Raw genomic sequence first — 22,373 nt, forward strand, 5'->3', positions numbered from 1 at the left:
ACAAGTTTCTTCGCTTCAAAAAAGGGTACCTGCACTGCACTACTTACGGGCTTTGTTGGATTGAAACGAGTAACCTGTAGTACAGCAAGCGAAGTGCCTGGCGGTCTAAACCAGTGGTTCTCAAACTTTGTTATTGTCGGGGCCAAATGGTATTTTTTTAGGTGTGTAGGGAGCCGCAAAACAACGAAACCTTGAGAAAATCACTAAAAATTATTACTTTGGTTATTACCATGCGGCCCCGAAAACCGAGTTTGAGAACCACTGGTCTAAACGCACCAAGCGGACCTGCTGTATTCGAAGACACCGTTCAAACAACCGTTTTTGCACGACCTTAGTAAACAAAAATACTTTTGCTCAAAGTTACGCTTAGTGCCTATATATAGCGACACCAGAGTTGCAAGTCGGGCCGGGTTCGGGCTTAGGTATTAGAAAACGGGCCTGACTTTAAGTTTCGTGTCCGCCATTTTTTTTAAATAAAATCACTCAGCTAAGTAACAAGTCTCTGGCTTTGACCTAATGCCCACTCTACTCTAAAACGTTTTGTTTACCCCATTGTCTACTATTGTTCATTGTGTTTGTTGTCTTTCTCTTTTTTCTTTCTCATCCTTTGTTGCAAGACTTTTTTGGATAGGCCTGTCAATCAAAATTTCGGGCCTAAACGGGCTTCTCAAAAACGTTTCGGGTTCGGGCTCGGATTTCGGGCCCGCTTGCAACTCTGAGCGACACTACAGTCAAACCGTTGTTAGTCAGTCATGAAGAGGAAAAACAGTACGCAGTGACAAAACAGCATGCTAGACCATCGAGTGTTCATCAGTCGCTACACGGTCACCAAGAAGTGAAATTGTACGTGGTCAAAAAAATTGCCACCTATCATACAGCTTAGTTGTCAACAAGAAGTAAGGATCGAGGTTTTACTCTTTTTGCCTGACCCATGTGCTTTCCAATTACCAGAATACGCCTAATCCACACAAACAGTTGAAACTCCTAGCAAAATACGGACCACTCTAAATTTGCAGACCGACTTTTAATAAATAACGAATGTTTGGTAACTTGCATGCAAATGAAGCGCAACCCACCAGCCATCGTAACAACGGTTAAGGTGCCAAGAGTATCCACATTGTTGTATAGTCAATCAAAACTCCAAATAACCTTTTTTCTACACAGCTCGAAGACAAATCTCTCAAGGTACGATTTGCCAAGCCCGCGTAACTCTGCGAAAATTCCCAAAGCCATACAACAGCAACAAAGCAATTGTAAATGGTAAAATTGTGTGTGATATGTTTTGCTACGTCTTCATTTCCACGTCAGTGTGTGCGGCTTGTTTGCTATCCAAGTATAATTTATATTGTCCCTTGCAACGCTTAAACGTCCGAATTTTGTCACGAATTTGTTTTGGTGTCAATTGAAAGACATTTTTTCGGTCCCTGCACATTCCCTGCAAAGAAAAAGGTGTATTTTAGTTCTGTAGATAAGGATTAAGCGATAAACAACATAAAAACTTTTGTTGTAGCTGGAGATAAGGAGCAATAAACAACATAAAAACATTTGTTGTAGCTAAACAAAAGAATTTTTGAAACTTTGAACCAGGCCGAAAACATATCATATCTACCCACAAAAACAGATGATTGTCATGATTCTAATCAGTGGTTACTGAACAGATATTGTACACCTTCTTTAGTACAATATATTACTTGGTCTATTGCACAAATGCCATGTTTTTGTACCATTTAATAAAAGCTTAACTATCTATTATAGTACAGCATTAAACTCATTAAGTTAAAACTTATTGGCATACTTTGTAGTTTTCTTTGTATTTATCTAACATGTAAGTGCAGAATTGAACATCATCAGAAGGGAGTCGAAGTTGCTTTTCTTTCTCACCAAGTTCAACTTCCATTTCCATGGCTACGATGAATGAATACAAACCAACAAATGTTGTATTATTGCTATGTTTTTTGGTTTTGTTATATATATTTACAATCGTACCTTTTAATACTTCAGGTTTTTTTACAGCAGATTTTGTTTCCAAATCACAATTTTGAATAATTTTTGGCAAAGGTAACTTGCGTGGAATGGGAAGGGCTTTGTTTGCATTGAACGCCAAACCCATTTCTTTCATGTTTTGTTGCAAAGTTTTGCTTGCATCCCATGAGTTTCGAATCTCTTTGCTTCATAAAAAAAAACTAAATATATTAAACAATACAAAATACATTTGAGATATACATTAAACTGTACAACTTCCATATAAACAAGTAATACAAACTTACTTGCAATATCACTTAATGATGTATAACTGAAGGTAAAATTTGACATATAAACGTACGCTGGAAATTAATTTGATTGTAAGAAGCAGAAAATCAAAACACAAGAGTAAAGAAACGCTCTTGTTGTGTCACATTTAAGAGTAAACACAAGATTTCCAACTTAGTTAACTCACCATGCAATGTTTGTACTTTTTTGCTTTTTCTCTTTTCTTCGCAGTTGTTTTCTGTCCCTGGGAATTTGTTGCATTTTCTTGCGTCGATGTTTCCTAGCACTCGGCATTTTGGCAGCTTTGATGAAGCCTACTTGGACAAAGAATTTAATTCGATTGTATGCAGTTACAAATGTTTTACTTTTATCAAAGCAATAATGTTAACGTTTTTTGCTTATATGTCTTGGCTTGGGCACACGTGACGACAAACAAAAATCGGATGAGCTCTGCTGGTTTTTGTTTGCTGTTTCTGTCAAAGTTTAATAAAATGTTTAAAATAGTCACACTTTTTATCACTTTTCACTGTTAGACAGACTTTCAAAAATGCAAAGGCATGTTCGCAACCACAGACTTGGTAACCCCAAACTGAGAGCCTGAAAAAACTTCGCACATAAAACAGAAGTGGGGCAACAAAGTGTGACATTTTTCACTTTGCCCTAAACAGATTTAATGCAGGACATTTAACACGTCAAGTGAGAGTAAAAAAGGTTGCGTAGAACGCTATAAGTATCAAGGTATTACAATCAGCTTCATAAAAAAATAAAATTCTGAAATTAACGCCAAGCACGTGGTGGTTCCGCTTGGTCGCATTTTGGAATTCTTCGGTAAAATTTGCCTTTTTGATATTTGTTGCTGTGATTTGCCAGTAAAAGCAAGTTTTAGTGCACTTTTCGGTAAAAATCTCAATCACCATGAATAAAGATAAGTTAAGTAAGCTGCAAGAGCAAGTAAGAATCGGTGGAAAGGGATCGGCAAGACGGAAGAGGAAGGTTATCCACAGGACCGCCACAACCGATGATAAAAAACTACAATCCCAATTGAAAAAACTCGCCGTGAATAACATTCCGGGCATTGAGGAAGTCAACATGATCAAGGACGACGGAACTGTCATTCATTTCAACAACCCGAAAGTGCAGGCGTCGCCTTCGGCCAACACATTTGCAGTGACTGGGCATGCTGAGAACAAATATTTGACTGAGATGCTGCCAAGCATTTTGAACCAGCTTGGTGCAGAAAACATCAACAACCTCAAAAAGTTGGCCACTAGTGTACCAAAGTCTGCTGCTATAAGCCCAGATGCAGCTTTTGGTGATGCAGGAGATGAAAATGCCAATGAAGATGTTCCAGATTTGACTGCTAATTTTGATGAACCATCCAAACTCGAAGTTGCATAAATAGCTATGAGCGTTTGTTCAACAAAATTGTTTTGTAATTATTGCTTGATGTGAATGCAGATTCGTACAGATCCTTGTGTGCTCATTGAAAAATTCATTTGCTTGGTATATTGTTTTATGAGCGGAATGTTTTCTCACATGGTAATGCCTCGTGCCACCAATTTCAGCCTATTTTACACAAGAAACATCATGACAGTAATGGAGAAAATAAATGTTTTGTCGCTTTATACATGTATTTGTTTCAAATGAATAACTTTTGAGATTGAAATAGTGTACATGTTGAACACATGTTTTACATATGGTTGAGTTTTAGCATGGCATCAACTTGATAAACTGTATAAAACAATTTCTTTGCTTGTATTCAGTATTTTTGTAGCAACCTAAGTTTAAACAGGATGTTTAGTAAACTTGTAAGCTTACATTCTCGTCAATCTGGTTGGAATGCATTGGTGGGAAGAGGGCATGTCCGGCTAATTTCGTCCAAAACTGTTAGGATTGGCTGCGCTTCAGGTTTTTGGGGTGATACCAGTACTTCTTCAGAGCAGTTGGTTGAAAAGGGAAATATAGACTACTTGGTTTCGGATTATTTATCAGAGATAACCATGTCTCTTCTGACTGGAGCTAAACGCAAAAATAGTGAAATGGGGTATGCACCAGATTTCGTTCATCATGCTATTGGGCCATGTTTAAAAACTATCAAAGAAAAGGGCGTTAAAGTAATCAGTAATGCCGGCGGCACCAACCCTAAAGCATGTGCAGCAATGCTTATGGATGTTGCAAAAAAACAAGGCCAAGACTTGAAAGTTGCCGTGGTTTTGGGTGATGATATGATGCCCAAATTTACTCAAAAGCAATTGAATTCATCCATCCGGGAGCTTGGAACAAATCAGCCTCTTCCCAAGTCTGTGATGAGCATGAATGCATATTTTGGTGCGCAGCCAATCAAGGAAGCACTTGATTTGGGTGCTGATGTTGTTGTTACTGGTCGATGTGTGGACAGTGCACTGGTTCTTTCTCCTCTCATGCACACATTTGGGTGGTGCCATACGGATTATGACAAGTAAGTTGTAAATTAGATTACTTGTAATGTATTCATTGTGACTCGGTTAACAAAGCACTACACTGGTGACATAAATGAATACGAAACAGCTTGTGGAAAGTGCTAAATATGCAATGAATAATTTTAGGATAGTAGATATTGCTTTGAATGTGCAGACTCCTAACCATAGAGCAACATGCTTCCAATAAACATTATAAAAAAACTGTTAATGTATGAAGTTTAAATGAACTGAAAAGCACCTAAAGTATGTTTTAAACCACAGGCTTGCAGCTGGTAGCTTGGCAGGTCATCTTTTGGAGTGTGGAGCTCAATCTACTGGGGGCATATTTACTGATTGGATGAATGTTCCAGATTGGGAAAACATTGGTTTCCCTATAGCAGAGTGCAAGGAAGATGGTGACTTCATTGTAACCAAGCCAGAGTCCACTGGAGGAATGGTCACCCCAGCAACAGTTGCCGAGCAACTTGTGTATGAAATTGGTGATCCTGCTGCCTACATATTGCCAGATGTTGTATGTGATTTTACGAATGTTAAACTGACTGAAACTGCTAAGGATCAAGTTCTAGTGCAAGGTGTTAGAGGCTTACCACCAACTGACAGTTTCAAAGTGTGTGCTACATACTTGGATGGGTTTAGGACCACTGCAGTGTTCAGTGTCGCTGGTAAAAGAGCTATAGCAAAAGGTAATGTGCCTGACATATATCAGGCCTGTACATTATTTGTTGTGCCACTGTACATTGGTGTGGCTTAAAAATGTTTCATGTGACAAACGTTTTTTTAGTGTTGGTTACTGATTTTATTATGTACAAAAGTCACTTGATATGTTTCATTTTCTCATTTTAATTCAGGTCATCGAACTGCTTCAAGTATTATCAATAGAGTGAGAGGCATCTTTTCCAGACTTGGAATGGGAGATTTTCGTCAGGTCAATATTCAAGCAGTTGGTGATGAGAGTGGTTTTGGTGAAAATCGGCGAGCATATGGCATTGATGGAGAAGGTCCAAGAGAGACTGTTGTGTGGATGGCTGTGGAACATGGGGACAAAAAAGCACTAGAAATATTTTCAAGAGAAATCGCTGCTGCAGGAACAGGTAATTTCAATGAATTTTCTGTTATTCAATTTCCATGTATTACCATTATGGTGTTTCAACATTTAATGCTTTTCAGGAATGGCTCCAGGTCTTTGTGGAATTGTGGGTGGAAGGCCAAAAGTTTCTCCAGTTTTGAAACTGTACTCATTTCTTTATCCAAAGGCCCACCAGCCTGCAGAAGTAATATTCAATGACAAAAGCCTTGAAGTAGACCATGTAGTACCTGAAAATGCATTTAATTCTCAAAATCAAGCAACCCCACCAAACAGCACAGACACTCTTGAATCAGGCAACTGTTCTTTTGTATTGGAAGATTTAGCGTACACACGAAGTGGTGACAAGGGCAACAATGCTAACATCGGTGTAGTGGCACGACATCCATCGTACATGCCTTACTTGCGTAAGCACTTAACTGCAGCCAATGTGGAGGAATACTTCAAACATCTGTTTGAAAAAAATGCAGAGAAGCCATTGGTTGAGAGATTTGAGCTTTCACAGATCAATGGTTTTAACTTTCTGCTGAAAAACTGCCTTGGAGGTGGTGGTGTCGCATCGTTAAGGATGGACCCACAAGGAAAAGCTCTTGGACAAATGCTTCTGGACTTTAAACTGACCAACATGCCTAATATTCTAGTTTCAAAGTAAAATGATGCATCAATACATTGAATCACTGTGATTTGTTTAATTTTCCCTTCAATGCAGTGGTTTATGATCACATTCTATTACATTAATCTCAAAAATCTTCTAAAAAAATTGAATTGCTGATGATTTTGTAGATTGTTGACATATATTTCATTGATTTTTTGTGTGTTTATAGTGCAATGTACCTTTGTTGGAAGAGCAGATGTTCACATTGAAACATGCCGATCATCATTAAACAAACAACACTGTTTAATTTAAACACGTTTTACTGTATATTCAGAAACATTTTGTCACAAACTTACCTTACTAAAAGCAGTAAAAATCATTGACTAGTTTTGCCCAGCAATGATTTTAATCAGCCTCTAGTTTACTGACCACTACTTAAAATATAATTTGTTGTACTGATACAGATTCACTCAAAGGCCTGATATTGAAAGTTGTATTTATGAAATTCCGATTTTATATTCGAAGCTCAGTAAAAACCATTTTGTATTTTATTCCCTAATTTCTGCTCGTCAAGAATTGTTCCTTATTAAATTTAAAAGAGTATTTGTTTTGTCCACTGAGGCTTGATTGGTGCGCAATTGAATTCTTGCTTGCTGAAGTAGAGGGATAAAAAATTCAACAGAATCTATTTTTGAGTTCTGTTTTAAATGCACCACAAGCCAGTAATGCAGAATCTCCACAATCTAAAAACAGAAATAAATTGGTAAACTGACATTTTTACAACAAAAAACAAATCTCACTTACAACAGTTAGTTTTTCAGCAGAGCTGTCATTTGTGGAATACATGTGTAGTTGTTTGATAAACCAATCTTGGTCATCTGAGGTGACTGACATATGTAAAATAACTTTCAAAAATGGACTTGGATGCTTTAATCCTGTCTTACCAACAGTGGTAAAGCAAGGCCACCTATGAAATATAGAATAATTGCATAGAAAACTTTGTATAGTTTTCTGACATGCATCAAAATATGCCTTGGACAAAAAGCATCTAATTAAAAAAACATTGTATAAATGTGTTAAACCCTCAACTGGTGCCATAATTTAAACAATGTAGCTTACAAAGTAAATATAAACAGACTACAGAAGTCATCCAGTGCTACAGAGTGGTGTTTGAAGGGTCTATCTTCATTTATCAAATATCCAAAATTAAATAGGGTAGCAGCTAATAGAAATATAAGCTTCACCTATTCAAAGACAATGTCTTTCCTTGTCTTATTCAAATAGCTTATATGGTTTGCAGTAACCAACACTTTACCTTGTCAAATGAAGTTTAAAAATATCACGGACTGTCTTCTGCAAGTAAAGTGACTTGTTTCCAAGTTTTAACAAACCTATAACAAACTGCAACAAGCATTGTTTATTTAGTTTTGTAAGTTAAAAATCGTTATACTGGACTGAAATTTTTACCTTGTGTAAAGTGTGAAGAAGTGATGTATTCATGTAAGGAGTGCATTTGGAAGATAAAACAAAACTTTCAACAATTTTTGAAACATATGATGGCTTGCCCTGAAAAAGATAAACAAGACAATAGGTGATAAAGAAATGAAATTTTGAAGAATTTTGACTTTCTTTGAATTAAAGCACACATATGCAAGAAGCAGAAATACCAATGCTCTTCTGAGCTCTATGTTTGACTGCTCTCCCAAAGGTTTAAAACAAAGCATACTTTTAGCATGTCAATATCGAGTCAGAATGACTTCTAAATCCATAACCTTTGCTTTTGTGTAACTGCATTCCAGGTAATATTTGCTGTCATTGTAATCATTGTAACTTACATTCGAAAACAACATATGAGTGCAATCCTGCATTATCCTTCCCACTGCACAATAAGTACACATGACAGTAGTGGCATCTATTGCAGGTGTCTTCAGCACTCGCACAGCTGTGTCAACTGTTGGCATGAAGAATTTGGATGCCATCCCAGACCACGTAACTCGCTCTAAGAATTTCTAAAAATAAAACCCAAAACAAAATTAATTTTTTTTTACAGTTTGTGTTACACTGACTAATAAATATAAAAAGGTATTTTACTTCAACAACTGTAGACATAGTTTAAAGTATTTTCATTTTGGGAACACAGAAAAGATTGACAGTCATTAATTTTTAAATAGGAAAACAGGGGAGCACTAGACAGTGAGTCAATCAACCACAGTTCTTTTACAAATGCTTTATAAATTGGTTTATAACAGAACATTTTAATGCACTTTAAATTACCGATGACTTCTGGAATTTGTCAGATAATGAAGCAGTAAGTATTTTGAGATGAAATGAAACATCACTTGACGGACAGATCTTCTGTATCATTTGTAGTTTCCCAACTTCCCTAAACATATCATGTTGTGTCTTTTGCTAATGAGTTCATGTTACGTTATTGAGATATTAACTAGGTCTAAAAATGTTTTGACTGATACAGAATTGTTTATACTCATCCCAAAACTATGCATGTCATTAGTTATAAGGCTGGATGAGTTGACAACAGTTAAATTTAATTTTTTCTCAAATCCTAACATAGCAGAGTAATGTATGCACAAAAACTTTAAAAAAATAATTTGGTTGATAATATGATATGCAATGAATAAGTTGTGGATTTGTCGTTTTTATTAGGCTTTGTCACAACCAAGTTAGCATAAAACAGGTAACACATTTACTAACATGTTAGCGAAAAGAAGAACAAGTTTTTTAGGAAATCTGTAACAATCCAGAGATCCCTGTAAAATTACCTTTGAGTTTGTTTTCAATAATCCCAACTTTGGGAAACAAAATACAATAGAATAAAAAATGGATAAAAATGTTCTCTTATAATGTAACAAATCCTTGCATAAACTAGATCATCTACCTGTTAAGTTTAGTAAGCTTTTCATCCGGTAAAATGTAGCAGGATTTTATCCATCCCTGGATTGTCCACTCTTCAACAGCCTCAGAAAACAAAGAACCACCCAGTGACCTATCAGTGAGGATTTTACACATGTATTGACATCTCAATGTCGCATCAACTTTACCCTCAGAAGCAAAAAACTTCCACAAATTAGAAAATGAAACTGGTGAAACATCATCTTTATTGCACCTGAAACAATTTTCATTCATATGTAGGCATGTTGCAAATAGCACTATTAGAAAATACTAGAGTCAGTTTCAGGAAGATAGTTTTTATGATGTAATTTTTTCAAATGGTTTGCCGCAACCACAATGTTATGAGTTTTAGCAACTAATATCATTTTAAATACTTCCTTAATTATCAACAGCATGCATGTCACATAAGACCCCAGTGCTTACATTATTTAAAATGAACAATTGGTTGTCATTTAGTACCTCAAATGTTGTATAATGCACAAGGATAGTTTAAGATGGTGGTCCAAAACTGTTGCACACATACCACTAGCGTAGGATAAGCACAATAAGAAATTACTTAATGCTAATGGAATGGCAATCTTTAAAAAAGCGCAAACTATTATTAAGTGTCATTTTGTTAACTATAAAAATCAAAATGATTTTAAAAAGAGCTTAGCTATTTATACTGCAGTAAAATAGGACCATTAACCTAGTGTTAATCTATAAATCATTTCAAATTTTAATAAAGATAAATCAACATATGTAAGGTACAACAATAAAACTTACAATTGCTGTGATATTTTTGTCATGTTATAAATAATTTCTAACACACAACTGTTGGTTTGTTCATCATGTGTTCCAGACACTCTTCTACACCAAGGTAGGATTTCAGTACCAATAAGAATGAATAATGCCTTTGTGTTTGTGCAGACTTTGTTTCTTTCAACTTGTTGTCTGTAAACCAAAAAGTTGTAGTTTAACATTCCTAAAAACTAAATACGGAGTCTTAGGATATATAGAACTTGTCGTTTCAAAAAAATGAAACAAAATTAATGGTACCTTATTGACAACAAGATCTCAGATGCACTGGTGGCAATAAATATGGCCTCATGTGGACGGCATTTTTCTGTGACACAGCTAATGCTGTTTGGTGGCACAAATTCAATCTGAAACATGTTTAAAATGTTTATAGGGGTATTGATGCAACGTTAAGTTTCTGTTTGGTTTTGAATATTTCTCAATGAACATTATCACAATTACACCAATGACTGCACAAAATGATTAAATATTAATTTCCAGAATAATCTTACTTTTGCCAGTCCTTGTCAACAAGTATGATAAAATGTATAAATGTTCGGAGGGTATGAAGGTAAAGCGGCTAAGATGAACATACATTAGTCATACAGGGATTAGCTCCTAAGCATCCATGCAGCCAGTGATCATGGCATGCTCCATAAACCGCAGTATGTCAGGCTAATTGAAGGCATTATACCAAATCAAACCCAAGCATTCCCATATGGCAAGGTGTAGGCTAGAAAAATCTAGCCTGTGGTGGGATTCGAACCCACGACAGGAGACTTCCTGTATAAGCATTGAACACCTTCAATGGGCCTGGCATACTATGTTTTAAGAAAGGTAAAGAATCATTGTTGCAAAGCATCTTTAAAATGTGTTCACCTGACCAAGACTGTATGAGGACGAACACTGCATGATTGTGACTAAACATTCAACATATGAAGTAAATAACTTCCAAATTTCTTGATGTTGCGAAGCCTTGACATCGCTTATCAAAAGTCTAAAAACATAACAAGAAAGACTTTTTTTCACAAGGTTTTAATGTTTTATTACTTTGTTAACAAATTTTGTACTACCTGCAAATTTGGGAAAAGTTTTTGGCAACCTTCTTAGCCACCATGAGAAATGATATTTCCTTTTCATTGCAAAAGTATATGACAGCATAAAACCCTACAAAACATAGTTTCAGTAATGATACAAATTTTGCTGGCTAAAGAATGTCCTACAACAAAATTTGATTGCCTTTTTGTACAAGATTGCCTTTTTTGTTTTGTATCTTTATCAAATTTCAAGTTTAATACTTAAGTTATTAAACAACTCTAAAAATAGTTAATGATGAATGTGATGCATTACACCAGGGGTGGCGAACCCGCGGCTCGCATGCGGCTCTTCGCCTGGTTTTATGCGGCTCTTACATCGTTGTCGATATTTTGGTTAGTATGTCGCGATCTGGTACAAAAATCGTGAAATGTAAAGTAAAGCTTTAACAATTTTGCTTTTGAACAAACTTATTATCCGTATGGCCACAAACCATGCCTTAAAACTGGAACCTTATACGGCAATAATGGCTTGATTATGATGGCATATATTCAATTGTTGAACAATGAATGGTTGCTCATTGTTGCGTACAATGCGAATGAGACACAAAGCAACAGCAATATTTAAAACAAATGTGTTCCAAAATAAATAACGCTTCAATCCGATGTTTTTCGGGTTATGACGAACGATATATTTTATGGGCAGTTTCTCTTGGGTTTGAAATGAGCGATTGTTGGTGGTGAATGCATTAGTGACGTCGCAATGAATTTAGTTCCGCCACTTGGCATTTTTGTAAAACTCGGCGCCTAAGTTTGGGGCGCATGCGCGTTAGATGAAAATACCGCAAAGTTTCTCAGCAGGGAAGATCTTTTGAGTAAAAAATGTTTGTCAAGGTAGCCTTTAAAATGGGAGAGAAATGTGGCTCTTTGTGGAAACACAGTAAAACATGTGGCTCTTAGGCTTTGACCGGTTGGCCACCCCTGCATTATACAGATAATTAAAACACATCTTTACAGCAATAATGATGGATTTCATTTACAATAAAACTAAAAAAAGATTACTATTGTATGCAGTCAGTTTCTTACTAATCTTCAGTCAGTATTACTAACTACCTGTTATAAGTAACTTTTGTGTAAAGAAACTCGATTTTCCACAAGCAAGGAGGCAGTTTTCTGAGAGTTCAAACCACTCAGTAAGGGCATCTGCAGCATCCTCTTTTGGCAGAGTCAAGAGGAGAACCAGCAAAAGGGAAAACAACCGTTGCAGTCCTTGTTCATTTGCATGTTTTACAGCAGATACTGGAATTCTTGACAGCAACCTGTACATTGAAAATACAAAATAAAATGTAGCTCTGGTTGATGCTAAATAAACGAAGATTTAAGGTAGGGGTGGATCCAAACTGCAAGTAAAAATTAGGGATGGGCCCAAACCGCAGCACTGAGCATCGTGCTTGGTATCGTGACACAAACACTCTACACTTCTTTTTCTTCCCTTATGTAGCCACAAGGCCGTATTTAAACTCTAAAACTCCCTTATGCAAGCCACCACAATCCATCATGTCACCCATGTTACATATGAGTGGGATGTTCGAAGCATGTTTTCTTTTCAAAACTTATTTCAAGGTCGACATTATTTCTTTTGCTCATGCAGCTGATCAGCCGAGCATTAAAAATTGCTGTGCTCGGTACTGAGTACTCAGGCTATTGATCGGTTCGGCTTATCCCTACTAATCAACATTGTATTTTAGTAGGTGTGCTAGAGAAAGTCCAACAACCCATAACATCCTGCAAACCTCACAATATAATGTTTTTTTGAATGTTGCAAAACAAGATGGGATAAAAACCATGTGTGTTAATAACATTGATTCCCAACCATCAAAGTACGTCATATATATAGTTCCTATTAATGACTCACTCATTGGCATTCATTGCCAAGATGAAACACACAATTTACCTGCTACGTATTTGTCCCCAAACTTCACCATTGTTTTCCCCAGCAATAGTAGCAACAATACTGAGAAAAACAGAAAAACTATCCACTTCACATTCGGATGTGTTACTAGGATGAAAGTTTATCAGGTTTTGACAGTCAGACAACCAGCGATCCAATGAAATATTCCTTGTTAAGTAGTGGTTAATATCTGTAACATTTAAAAAACAGTCAAACTAATACATCAAATCTTTGAGACTTCCATGTTGCTAATGCATGTTAGGTCTATTGCTGTCACTAAAGAATCTGAAGAATAAATGTTTTATTGTGAAATTTGTCAAAGCTTTAAAATTTTACATTTGAAAGAAGTTTCCTAATAACTATGGCAGTATTGCAATATATAGGCTTAATGGTTGAAAACACTTGCAGAAAAAAAGTTGAACAAATTGTATCGACTAAACAACAAATAAACAAATGAATTTACTGTGGTTGCCAGGCATATTTCATAAACATTCATAACCTAAAAAGTTAATTTTGAAACAAATATATAAATGTTTTTAAATATTTTACGGCAAAATATAGAAAACAATTACTGGTGCTCGATGTTCCTGAAGATTTTGGTTTTGGCAATAAAAACTTCTGGCTGTAATGATGCCAAAGTAAATAGAAGGGTGCCAACTCGGTGGTACTCCATGTAGACATTGATGCTGCCTTTCTTACACTTTTTATGATGTCACAATAACAAAGAAGGTGGAACATTAAGGTTTCGTCTTCAGATTCACAATTTCGCAAAGACAAGCGCACAAGACGGGTGATGAGAGAATGACTGCTGGTCACATTGCTAGTGCATGGCTGAAAAACATATATAACAGTTTTAGTTTTAATCATTTATTTTTACCAGGGTTGCAGAGTCAAGTTTTAGATTCATTTACTCCTAGCAAAACTTGGATGACACTTTATTTAGGACCAACTCCTAGTAGTCAAGTCGACTTTGTATGGTCATCAGATCAGGATTAAAACTAGTAATGCATCAACCCCGCCCAAGATAATTTAGGTTGAAAGCTAAATATTCAGTCACAAGGTTGGAATTACAAATTTCTGCCATAGTGGGTGTTTTAAACAAACTTGGATATAAAGTAAACCTGATTCTGTTAATCTGTTTCGACAAAACTTGAGGTCTTAATGATTTGTAATGCGGTAAGGCTTTAACTAATTGACATCAGTTAATCCAGATCCTTATCAACTAATCCTGACAAATGATTTGGGCTAAATGGGCCTGGATTAACTGAGGTTTCTATATTTATATATATATTGGTAGTGCAGGTAAACTCGTTTAAGACTTTCCAAAATACCTGTTCCAGTATACAACCTCACAGGATTTTTTTAATTAGTTTATTTTGTTACAATTTAATAGCTTGGTTGCTAAAGTTTAGGCAACTAAAATTGCAAGTACAATAAACCACCATGGTAAAGAAATAAATAAAAAACAGCAACAATACCATTTCTCGCATCCACCACCAAACAAAAGACAGTGAAGTGGAAATATTATTGCACTTGATCCCACTGGTGAGTCCTATTGCTTCATTGGTACTGGCCTGTGAGTTTTGTATGATGTTTGTCAGGTGTGTGTTGAGTATTATCCAGAACTGTTGCTCTTCCAACAGTTTGGCAACCTTGTTTTTGAAAAAGTCTTGAAAGCATTCACAAGGAAAAGGACATTTGGAATATAATAGTCTCCACGCTGAATGAGTGTCTGTGATAAACAGTGATAGTGTTACTGCAAGAAAAATGTTTAATCTAATATATATATATATATACAAATATATACAAAAACACAAAGCCTGAATCAAATACAGAATCAATGAGCATTTTGGGTTCTTACCACACACAAAAAACTATTGTGACATTACAGATGTACCACAAAAAAAGTCTAAATAATATATAACCAGTAAGCATAGTGGCATGATGGTACTAACTGTTTTCCTTTCCTACAAGTTGATTGAAAAGATTTTCACTGGCAGATAAAAGATCCAACACAACTTTGTTGCAAATCTGTTGCTTGATTCCAACAAACTCATTCAATGAATGGCCATTAAAATGTAGAACCTAGAAAAAGTCAATTTAATGGCCTGACAAAAATTGTAGACCATTGTCTAGATTTGCTGTGCTGTGTTTACCTCTAAGCTGAGCATGGAAAACTTGTCCAAAATAACTGAAATGACTTCCATTAAACAAGTGTGTATCTTGGTGTACATGTGGAAAAAACTGATAAACTTCTGTGAATCGCACATATGAAGGAATGTTGGTTTGTCTATAACAAAAGGTGTGAATATTACGTTACAAACAAGTACTGGGCACGAAATGATGCCACTTACTTGATTGCACAAACTTTTTGACTGCATTTCTGTATGCCGGGATATTGGTGCAATTCATAATGCTGCTTGATTCATTGCACAGCATGCATAACATTCTCAAAATGCATGTAACATCATCTGTACACACAGTAATTGTTGATTCTTGTGCTGCAAAAAATATTTAGCACACAAGCAAACCAGCAACATATCAAACCATAACAAAAAAATGTTGGACTTTCCCTACCTTGGTTGATATCTGACAGAACATATTCATTGATGTCGGTGAGTAAACTAACAAGATAGTCAACTTCATCACACTTTTGTTTACTTTCTGAATCCCTAAGGTCTCGAAGATTCATCATGCCTTCAAAAAATATACATACCAATAAAATGATAACCTGAATAACACTTTATTATAAAAACCAAAAACCAGTTTTTTTTCCTGAAATGAAAATTTTGAAACAATGCGTAGAACTGTGCAACAATTTGAAAATACAATTTGAATGAACATAATACCCACTTATTTACCTTTATAAAACCTTCTGGTGATGTCCCTTTCATTCCTGAACAGTGATTTCCGGTCCACACTAGTAAAGTTAAACAGGTACATTATATATAACATATACAATCTAATAACATGTTATTTAGTGTACCAGACACAAAATCAAAATGTACACGTTTTACTTGTGGCAAAACTATGTGTCAAGATTTTTCAGCATTCAAATTTTGCTCAACAACCAAAATAGTTGGAAATACCAAAAGTTACTTTTGACACCCAAAAATTGGAATTGGCAAAAAAACAGTCAACACACACCATAGCAGCCTTAGGTTTTAACAAAAAACATAAAGGAACTAGAAGGGTGGCTTAGCACATATTGCCCTTGCATATACACTATAACCTATTTCAAAACATTTATATATTTCCTATGCTTATTTTATATTGGGTCCCATACCATCCACTGTCTTTTATAACCTTAGTTGTTTCTGCAAGCAGAAACTCATGGGTCCCCACACATGCAAGGTTGTAAATAATGCATTCAAGAGATAACCATGTGAAAGTTTAGTGTTGTAAGCATAGGCGCCGACTTTAAATTTTTCCCGGGTATGCCATATTTTATGACGTCACAAAATGACGTCATGAAATACCAAATTAATTTCCTGTCGCCATGTAGGGTGAGACTACGTTAAAGCTTGCAGTATGCGAGTTTACACGCCAGAATTCCACCGACAGGCCCTTCTGCTACTGTTGTAAATCAATGCATGTTTGTGCCCGGTAACACTGCGTTGTACATTAAAAAAATGGGACCCACTTGCCGAAATTACAGGGAGGCGGAATAAAGATAAAAAAGATTTAGCTCGGATGCAACCTTACGTCACGAATTACTTTTATGTGCAAACATTTATTTTCTCTACAATAACTATTATAAAAAAGAGAAAACACTTCTGGCCTAGCCATTACAAAAATCGTTTTTTTACATTTTAAAGTCGCTTGTTTCGTTTACAACGTGCCGCATATTTAACGCAGTGAATTGTTTGTGACGCATAATTAATTTTAAAGTTTAGTGTAGTTCAAACGGTGTCCTAAACTGCCAGAAACTTTCGACAAGATAACACGTTAATTTTTGTAAAAGTTCCAACCTAACGTTTGTGACGTAACAATAAGCGTTGTTGTATTTTCTGTTGAAACTAGACAGCCGTTGTTCCTGTGGTAGAGGCATAGTTAGAAGTTAGAACTGCATTCTCATAATTTAGTTTACAAACGCTAAACTTTTTATTACGTGGTTGTTGACGTAATAGCCGGCGCAGCGTCAGCGCCGATACCTTTCATGTGCTTTTTACCACCCTTTAATGTTTAAATTCCAATGCTTCCTAAAGGCGTTACAATTTTAATAAATGCGAACAATTCATGGGTTGTGAAACAATAAACGCGATTGAAATCAAATGTGTAAGTTACATATTGGTCTGTATCAGAAAAATTTCCATGAAGGAATAACGCATGACTAACGTTGGTCCGATTCTGGGGTATGTGGCATACCCGAGGTTTGCGTTCGGGTATGCGTGGCATACCTGGCATACCCGTGTTCGGCGCCTATGGTTGTAAGGTAAAACGCAGTGATCGGGACTGGGCTTAAATATTAATACTATGTAGAGAACAAACTATATAAATTTAGATTCACCCCAGGTATTGTTTGAAGTATGTCCTATTTAACGTTCTTTTTCAAAGAAACGAAGGAGTAAGAAGTGGCATAATGGGGTAAAACAAAAAATGAATAGCAAATTCTACAAGCTGTCCAATTTTCATTCAATTCGAACATTGTGAAGAGGGTTACACATTTTAGAGATTAGTTGGTTAAGTTGTGGTGCTACAGGGCAAAACATAACATTTGAGGACTTAGTATGTTTAATAAACTTTGCAAATTTCATATAATTACGACGTTTTTTAAAAGTTCATTTATTTTTGAGGCCTAGTTAAGTAAATGTTGGGGCTACAAGGAAAAACACATCAATTGAAACCTACAAATAGCATAGTCCACATACTACCCAAATTTTATCCAATCCCGACACTGTTTAAAAAACTGACCCATTTTAGGGGGCTAGTAGGGTAACTAATGGGGTCCGACACATAAACCAAAAAAATATGAAACCTCAATGACTCAATCAATAGTATTGCACAATTTCAGCCCAATCAGCCAATGTTTAAAATTTCAACCACTAGCGGTGTTTTGAGCAACAACCGTTAATGTTTCTTACGTCATAGGGCTGTTAACAACCCCCTAACTGCCATGGCACAAAAATGTTCACCAAGCAATCCACAAAGTCACAAACGAGTAACATACAACTCCTTGCCCTTGTAACACTATTGAGCAACAGAAATCTTTCGTTTGTGGTGCCCAGTAACATACAAATACGTTTTACACTTTGGGGGCTTGTGAGGTAAATGTTGGGGCTACAGGGTTGAACACACCAATCGACATCTATAAATGGCATACTCTATAAGCTATCCAAATTTCAGCCAATTCTGACACTGTTTACAAACTCACCCATTTTAGGGGGTAGCGGGGTAAATACTAGGGTTATTAACAAAAACAAAGTGGGATGCACATCTACATAACAAAATCTACCATCTGTGTAAATTTCATCCAAATCCATCAAACATTTGATGGAAAAACGAGTCGGACAAACTTTGGGAAGAAAATAACCCATTTTAGGGGGCTAGCAGGGTAAATACTGGGGTTATCAACAAAAACAAAGTGGGATGCACATCTACATAACTATATCTACCATCTGTGTAAATTTCAGCCAAATCCATCAAACATTTCATGGAAAAACGAGTCGGACAAACTTTGGGTAGAAGAAAAAAAAAGAAAAAAAACAAACATTTTGAGTAAAATCAATATGTGTCCCCTTCAGGGAAGGGGACCCATAACAACTTGCTTACATTGTAATATTTTCATGATAAAAATGTTCTTCAGCATTTTCATTTTTATAGTTGTTCACTTCAATATTGTCACAGCTGGTGTTTAACAATGTTTTAGGAGATAATGCTTTGATGTCATGTCTGGGTTTCTTCCGTAAAACTGGTGAAGATTCAAGTTGCAGCTTTTCAGAGGAATCTTCATCATCACTCAGCGGAGGTGTAATTGATCCATCATAATCCATTTCTCTGATGTAACTGTGGTATTAAGAAATAGATACAAAAATTGTATGCAATGTTGCTAGTCTTCACTGGCCCATGCCCATTTGTTAAGAATTTGGGATTATCCAAAATGATAGCGACATACTGCGATTCTAATTCAATTTAAAAAACTCTTCATAATTTGCAGATTGTAGAGATTTAAAAGAGTTGATATTAGGAACAAAGTAGATGCAACAAAATGTAACAGTAAGTTAGTGTCAAGATATAGAAACTTAAGTTTTTTACAGAGAAAAACACAAACCTTTTTAGCACAGTATACTCAACTACTCACTCAGTAGTGGTACAGTTCAAGATTAGCCAGTTCTTAATTCTTATCCTATTTCTTTCCTTCCTTATTCATTTTTTTGAAGTTCCTTATATGCAATAATCTATCCGAATTTGAGCATTGTTTTGCGTTGAAAGACAGAAATAAAACCTATGTTTACAAAAAAGTAGCAATCATCAAAAAAGATCAAAACTCCCGCTACAGAATTTCCGTTGGAAGACGCAGAAGAGTATGACAACAACAATGTTGATCACGGTAAAATGTTTTGGTTTGGTTTTCTGCTCGTATTGATGAAGTTCATGCTTACAAAATCATTTAGCGTTGCACGTTTTTCTCTAAACTATAATGTGTCCAAGCGAACCACTACCATACCACCTAAAAGTTTATTGGTTTTCCTCTTGCAGCGAGTAAAAATCATTTGGCACCACGGTGGATAAGGTATTACATGCAATAAAGCATCGCATGCTGTATGTTCGTTTTTAAACATATAGGAAAGTGGAAAATGTGTGCTTGCTTTTATTTGGATAAATTATATAAAAAAAAAAAAATATTTGAATTTAAATTTTGGCACAGCATATACATGTTAACGGTTGACTGCACTCGGTCACGTGTCCAAATTTAGCTTTTTGTTCGCTTCACTCACGAGGCAAATCAATTAAGGTTGCATCTTTTAATTGTGTTTGGTCTTGAGGCAAGGTGTTTTTGTTTTAATTGTTGGTGTAGTGCACGACTTTACGATGGGTAGTGACAGTGATAGTCGGGTTTACGTGGGTAATTTGCCCCCTGATGTACGCGAAAAAGAAGTCGAAGATTTGTTTTACAAGTACGGCCGAATTAGAGGTGTAACTTTAAAAAATCGACGAGGTCCACCGTTTGCCTTCATTGAATTCGGCGATTACAGGTGTGCAACAATTGTGCATTTGATTTTTTGTACCTATTTTTTTGCACATGCACTTTGTAATTTGAAGATAGATATTAGATACCGGTACATTACTTTAAAAAAAAACTGTTTTGATAATTGAATAAAACACATTGTATTTTTAGAGATGCTGACGATGCTGTTAAAGGAAGAAATGGTTACAATTTTGACGGTTATAGACTCCGCGTTGAACATCCCAAAGCACACAATAATTCGTTTCAGCGCCAGGATTACAGCAGTTCATTTCGAGGACGTGGGGGTGGTGGCTTTGGAGGTGGAGGTCCGTCACAGAGGACCAAATATAGAGTGATGGTTACAGGTATGATGTGTGTCAACCATTGATACATATATATTTGTTTACTTAAACTTTCGCAAAGACCTTTCACAACTGAACATAGTTTTTACACATTTTATATTTGTAAAACCATTAGCAAGTCAAAGTTGTCCTTTTTAAAAAAAAATTTGATTGCAAAAATTCCTTATTTGTGATAAATTGCAACAAACGAATTATAAGTATTTTTTTTAGCTGAAACAAACTATATGTAATCTTTAAAATTGTTTTAAACTTTTTTATTATTTTTTATTATGGTTTAAGAGTTGTATGCTGTGTGCCATAGTTAGAAAAGCTGCACGGTGTGTGACTTCTTGGCCAAACACAAAAAACTCAATGTCAGCAGTTACAAATATGTAAAATTCAGCACTTTACAAACTACACATGCAGGTCTTCCGCCCACTGGAAGTTGGCAAGATTTGAAGGATCATATGCGTGAGGCCGGCGATGTGTCTTATTCTGATGTTTACAAGGATGGAAGTGGTATTGTGGATTTTGTCAACAAGGAAGACATGAAATTTGCTGTTCGACATCTTGATGACACCAAGTTTAAATCCCATGAGGTGGGCGCTTATAGCTTTGCAAAATGGGAAAATGTGCTAGCAAAAAATTCAAGTTTGCTAAACACTGTTGGTATTCGGGAATACATTTTAATTATGCCCCTATTGAAATATGAGTGTTGTGATTAGAACATATGTTTTAAGCATGACTTGTTGTGCTGTGTATTATTATTGTAGTGTAATTTTAGGGTGAGACTGCTTACATAAGAGTACGGGTGGACGGAGAACGATCTGTATCACGTGAAAGGTCCCGGAGTCCAAGAAGATCTCCATCTTATTCTCCTCGCAACAGATCAAGATCCAGGTCCCGCTCTAGATCTCGTGACTATTCACCTGAAAGAAGATCCAGGTCTCGTTAAAAGCCTTTTCGAGGGCTTGGTACATGAACATTGTTTCTGGGGATGAACTGGTAAAATGTGAATCACAACTAGTGTGTCACAGAAAAACTTCAGTTTTTAAATTGTACAGTTTCTAACGATGTAATTTCATCATCTGTTTAAGGTTTTTATTCTGGCAAACTTTTGGAATTTCAGTAATTAAACTCTCATGGTAAATTGGTGTGGAGATTGCTAAATTGCACCCCAGTATTGCGACTTCATTGGAGCTGTTCATGGACGCTTCACTATAATTGGATAACCCTGTGGACCAATGGTTAGCACCTTGTGTAAAAGCATTTACATAAACTTCATGCATACAAATTGCCCTTTGTATATGTCTTAATATGTGTGATTGAAACAGAACAAAGTTGTAAAGCTTTTAAAAAAATGATGCTTAATCTTGGCTGTGAGATGTTTTGTAAACAATTGCGTTTTATTTCGATGCTCATCATTTTGTATGTTAGATAACTTGGGACATGGACCTGTACTAAGACCAGTCTTGTACTAAGGATCTGCTTATTTACTTAACTAAGGAGGATTTAACTTGGATACAGGATTGTTTAGCTAACTAGGGAGGATTTATACCAAGCTAGGATTGCCTGGACTTGAACTGCGGAATTCGGATTGGATAAAATATGTAACATGAAATGATTCTAATTTTTAAATTTTGTCCCTGTTGATAGTAGGTTGAAATATCTCTGTTTTGCACCTACTGTTCATAAAATTGCCTGAGTATTGCGTGAATAAAACAACCAGCCATATTATTATGTGTGATTTAATGACTTCAGAATATGTTGTTTGAAAAAGTGTTCGTGTAAGTGCACCTATTTA

At 35.9% G+C, this 22,373-nt stretch overlaps 5 protein-coding genes across 8 annotated transcripts; 3 read left to right on the forward strand and 2 right to left on the reverse strand.

Annotated features, from left to right (window-relative positions):
• Positions 1-1,009: 1,009 nt before the first annotated feature.
• On the reverse strand, positions 1,010-2,963 carry LOC145224892 (nucleolar protein 16-like). The gene is made up of 4 exons (XM_080091504.1): positions 2,438-2,963; positions 1,987-2,168; positions 1,796-1,905; positions 1,010-1,435 (listed from the first exon to the last, which is right to left on the reverse strand). The coding sequence occupies exons 1-4, from the start codon at positions 2,542-2,544 to the stop codon at positions 1,286-1,288; spliced, it is 549 nt and encodes a 182-aa protein (XP_079947630.1). The 5' UTR covers positions 2,545-2,963; the 3' UTR covers positions 1,010-1,285.
• Positions 2,964-3,037: 74 nt separating this feature from the next.
• LOC145224893 (transcription factor BTF3 homolog 4-like) lies at positions 3,038-4,008 on the forward strand. The gene has a single exon (XM_080091505.1). The coding sequence runs from the start codon at positions 3,166-3,168 to the stop codon at positions 3,646-3,648; it is 483 nt and encodes a 160-aa protein (XP_079947631.1). The 5' UTR covers positions 3,038-3,165; the 3' UTR covers positions 3,649-4,008.
• A 34-nt stretch (positions 4,009-4,042) lies between these two features.
• LOC145224888 (uncharacterized) lies at positions 4,043-6,991 on the forward strand. Its single transcript, XM_080091501.1, has 4 exons — positions 4,043-4,708; positions 4,971-5,392; positions 5,558-5,800; positions 5,877-6,991. The coding sequence occupies exons 1-4, from the start codon at positions 4,044-4,046 to the stop codon at positions 6,443-6,445; spliced, it is 1,899 nt and encodes a 632-aa protein (XP_079947627.1). The 5' UTR covers position 4,043; the 3' UTR covers positions 6,446-6,991.
• LOC145224886 (uncharacterized) lies at positions 6,866-19,568 on the reverse strand. Of its 3 annotated transcripts, none has more exons than XM_080091497.1 (22): positions 19,362-19,568; positions 18,833-19,066; positions 15,922-15,980; positions 15,638-15,757; positions 15,415-15,561; positions 15,217-15,350; positions 15,016-15,145; positions 14,539-14,792; positions 13,633-13,891; positions 13,064-13,250; positions 12,223-12,428; positions 11,149-11,242; positions 10,955-11,072; positions 10,337-10,443; positions 10,064-10,231; positions 9,285-9,512; positions 8,663-8,771; positions 8,224-8,397; positions 7,856-7,954; positions 7,704-7,789; positions 7,193-7,355; positions 6,866-7,131 (listed from the first exon to the last, which is right to left on the reverse strand). In XM_080091497.1, exons 2-22 carry the CDS (start codon positions 19,051-19,053, stop codon positions 6,958-6,960), a joined length of 3,237 nt encoding a protein of 1,078 aa, XP_079947623.1. In that variant the 5' UTR covers positions 19,054-19,066; positions 19,362-19,568; the 3' UTR covers positions 6,866-6,957. The 3 variants fall into 3 exon arrangements, with proteins under 3 accessions (XP_079947623.1, XP_079947622.1, XP_079947624.1); XM_080091496.1 differs by having other exon boundaries at positions 19,332-19,568; XM_080091498.1 differs by having other exon boundaries at positions 15,415-15,531; positions 19,332-19,567.
• Positions 19,569-19,970: 402 nt separating this feature from the next.
• LOC145224890 (serine/arginine-rich splicing factor 1B-like) lies at positions 19,971-22,306 on the forward strand. 2 transcript variants are annotated; one of them, XR_013859759.1, is made up of 5 exons: positions 19,984-20,256; positions 20,400-20,593; positions 20,996-21,168; positions 21,354-21,816; positions 22,007-22,306. XR_013859759.1 is itself a non-coding variant. In XM_080091503.1 (4 exons), exons 1-4 carry the CDS (start codon positions 20,093-20,095, stop codon positions 21,522-21,524), a joined length of 702 nt encoding a protein of 233 aa, XP_079947629.1. In that variant the 5' UTR covers positions 19,971-20,092; the 3' UTR covers positions 21,525-22,306. The 2 variants fall into 2 exon arrangements, 1 of the variants encoding a protein (XP_079947629.1); XM_080091503.1 differs by having other exon boundaries at positions 19,971-20,256; positions 21,354-22,306.
• Positions 22,307-22,373: the final 67 nt, after the last annotated feature.

Source organism: Phallusia mammillata, chromosome 4, assembly GCF_965637545.1.
Source record: "Phallusia mammillata chromosome 4, kaPhaMamm4.hap1.1, whole genome shotgun sequence".
Lineage (NCBI taxonomy): Eukaryota > Metazoa > Chordata > Ascidiacea > Phlebobranchia > Ascidiidae > Phallusia > Phallusia mammillata.

What these genes read in the sequence shown, in the direction of transcription:
- LOC145224892 (XM_080091504.1), bottom strand. Translation starts at nt 2,544, where the DNA reads ATGCCGAGTGCTAGGAAACATCGACGCAAGAAAATGCAACAAATTCCC. An exon ending in AAAAGTACAAACATTGCATG is followed by an intron (nt 2,169 to 2,437) that starts GTGAGTTAACTA and finishes TTTTTTATGAAG; the next exon opens with CAAAGAGATTCGAAACTCAT. An exon ending in AAAACCTGAAGTATTAAAAG is followed by an intron (nt 1,906 to 1,986) that starts GTACGATTGTAA and finishes CATTCATCGTAG; the next exon opens with CCATGGAAATGGAAGTTGAA.
- LOC145224893 (XM_080091505.1), top strand. Translation starts at nt 3,166, where the DNA reads ATGAATAAAGATAAGTTAAGTAAGCTGCAAGAGCAAGTAAGAATCGGT.
- LOC145224888 (XM_080091501.1), top strand. Translation starts at nt 4,044, where the DNA reads ATGTTTAGTAAACTTGTAAGCTTACATTCTCGTCAATCTGGTTGGAAT. An exon ending in TAAAAGAGCTATAGCAAAAG is followed by an intron (nt 5,393 to 5,557) that starts GTAATGTGCCTG and finishes ATTTTAATTCAG; the next exon opens with GTCATCGAACTGCTTCAAGT. An exon ending in AATCGCTGCTGCAGGAACAG is followed by an intron (nt 5,801 to 5,876) that starts GTAATTTCAATG and finishes AATGCTTTTCAG; the next exon opens with GAATGGCTCCAGGTCTTTGT.
- LOC145224886 (XM_080091497.1), bottom strand. Translation starts at nt 19,053, where the DNA reads ATGGATTATGATGGATCAATTACACCTCCGCTGAGTGATGATGAAGAT. An exon ending in AACTTTTCCCAAATTTGCAG is followed by an intron (nt 11,073 to 11,148) that starts GTAGTACAAAAT and finishes TTATGTTTTTAG; the next exon opens with ACTTTTGATAAGCGATGTCA. An exon ending in TTCTTCACACTTTACACAAG is followed by an intron (nt 7,790 to 7,855) that starts GTAAAAATTTCA and finishes TGCTTGTTGCAG; the next exon opens with TTTGTTATAGGTTTGTTAAA.
- LOC145224890 (XM_080091503.1), top strand. Translation starts at nt 20,093, where the DNA reads ATGGGTAGTGACAGTGATAGTCGGGTTTACGTGGGTAATTTGCCCCCT. An exon ending in ATTGAATTCGGCGATTACAG is followed by an intron (nt 20,257 to 20,399) that starts GTGTGCAACAAT and finishes TTGTATTTTTAG; the next exon opens with AGATGCTGACGATGCTGTTA. An exon ending in ATATAGAGTGATGGTTACAG is followed by an intron (nt 20,594 to 20,995) that starts GTATGATGTGTG and finishes CTACACATGCAG; the next exon opens with GTCTTCCGCCCACTGGAAGT.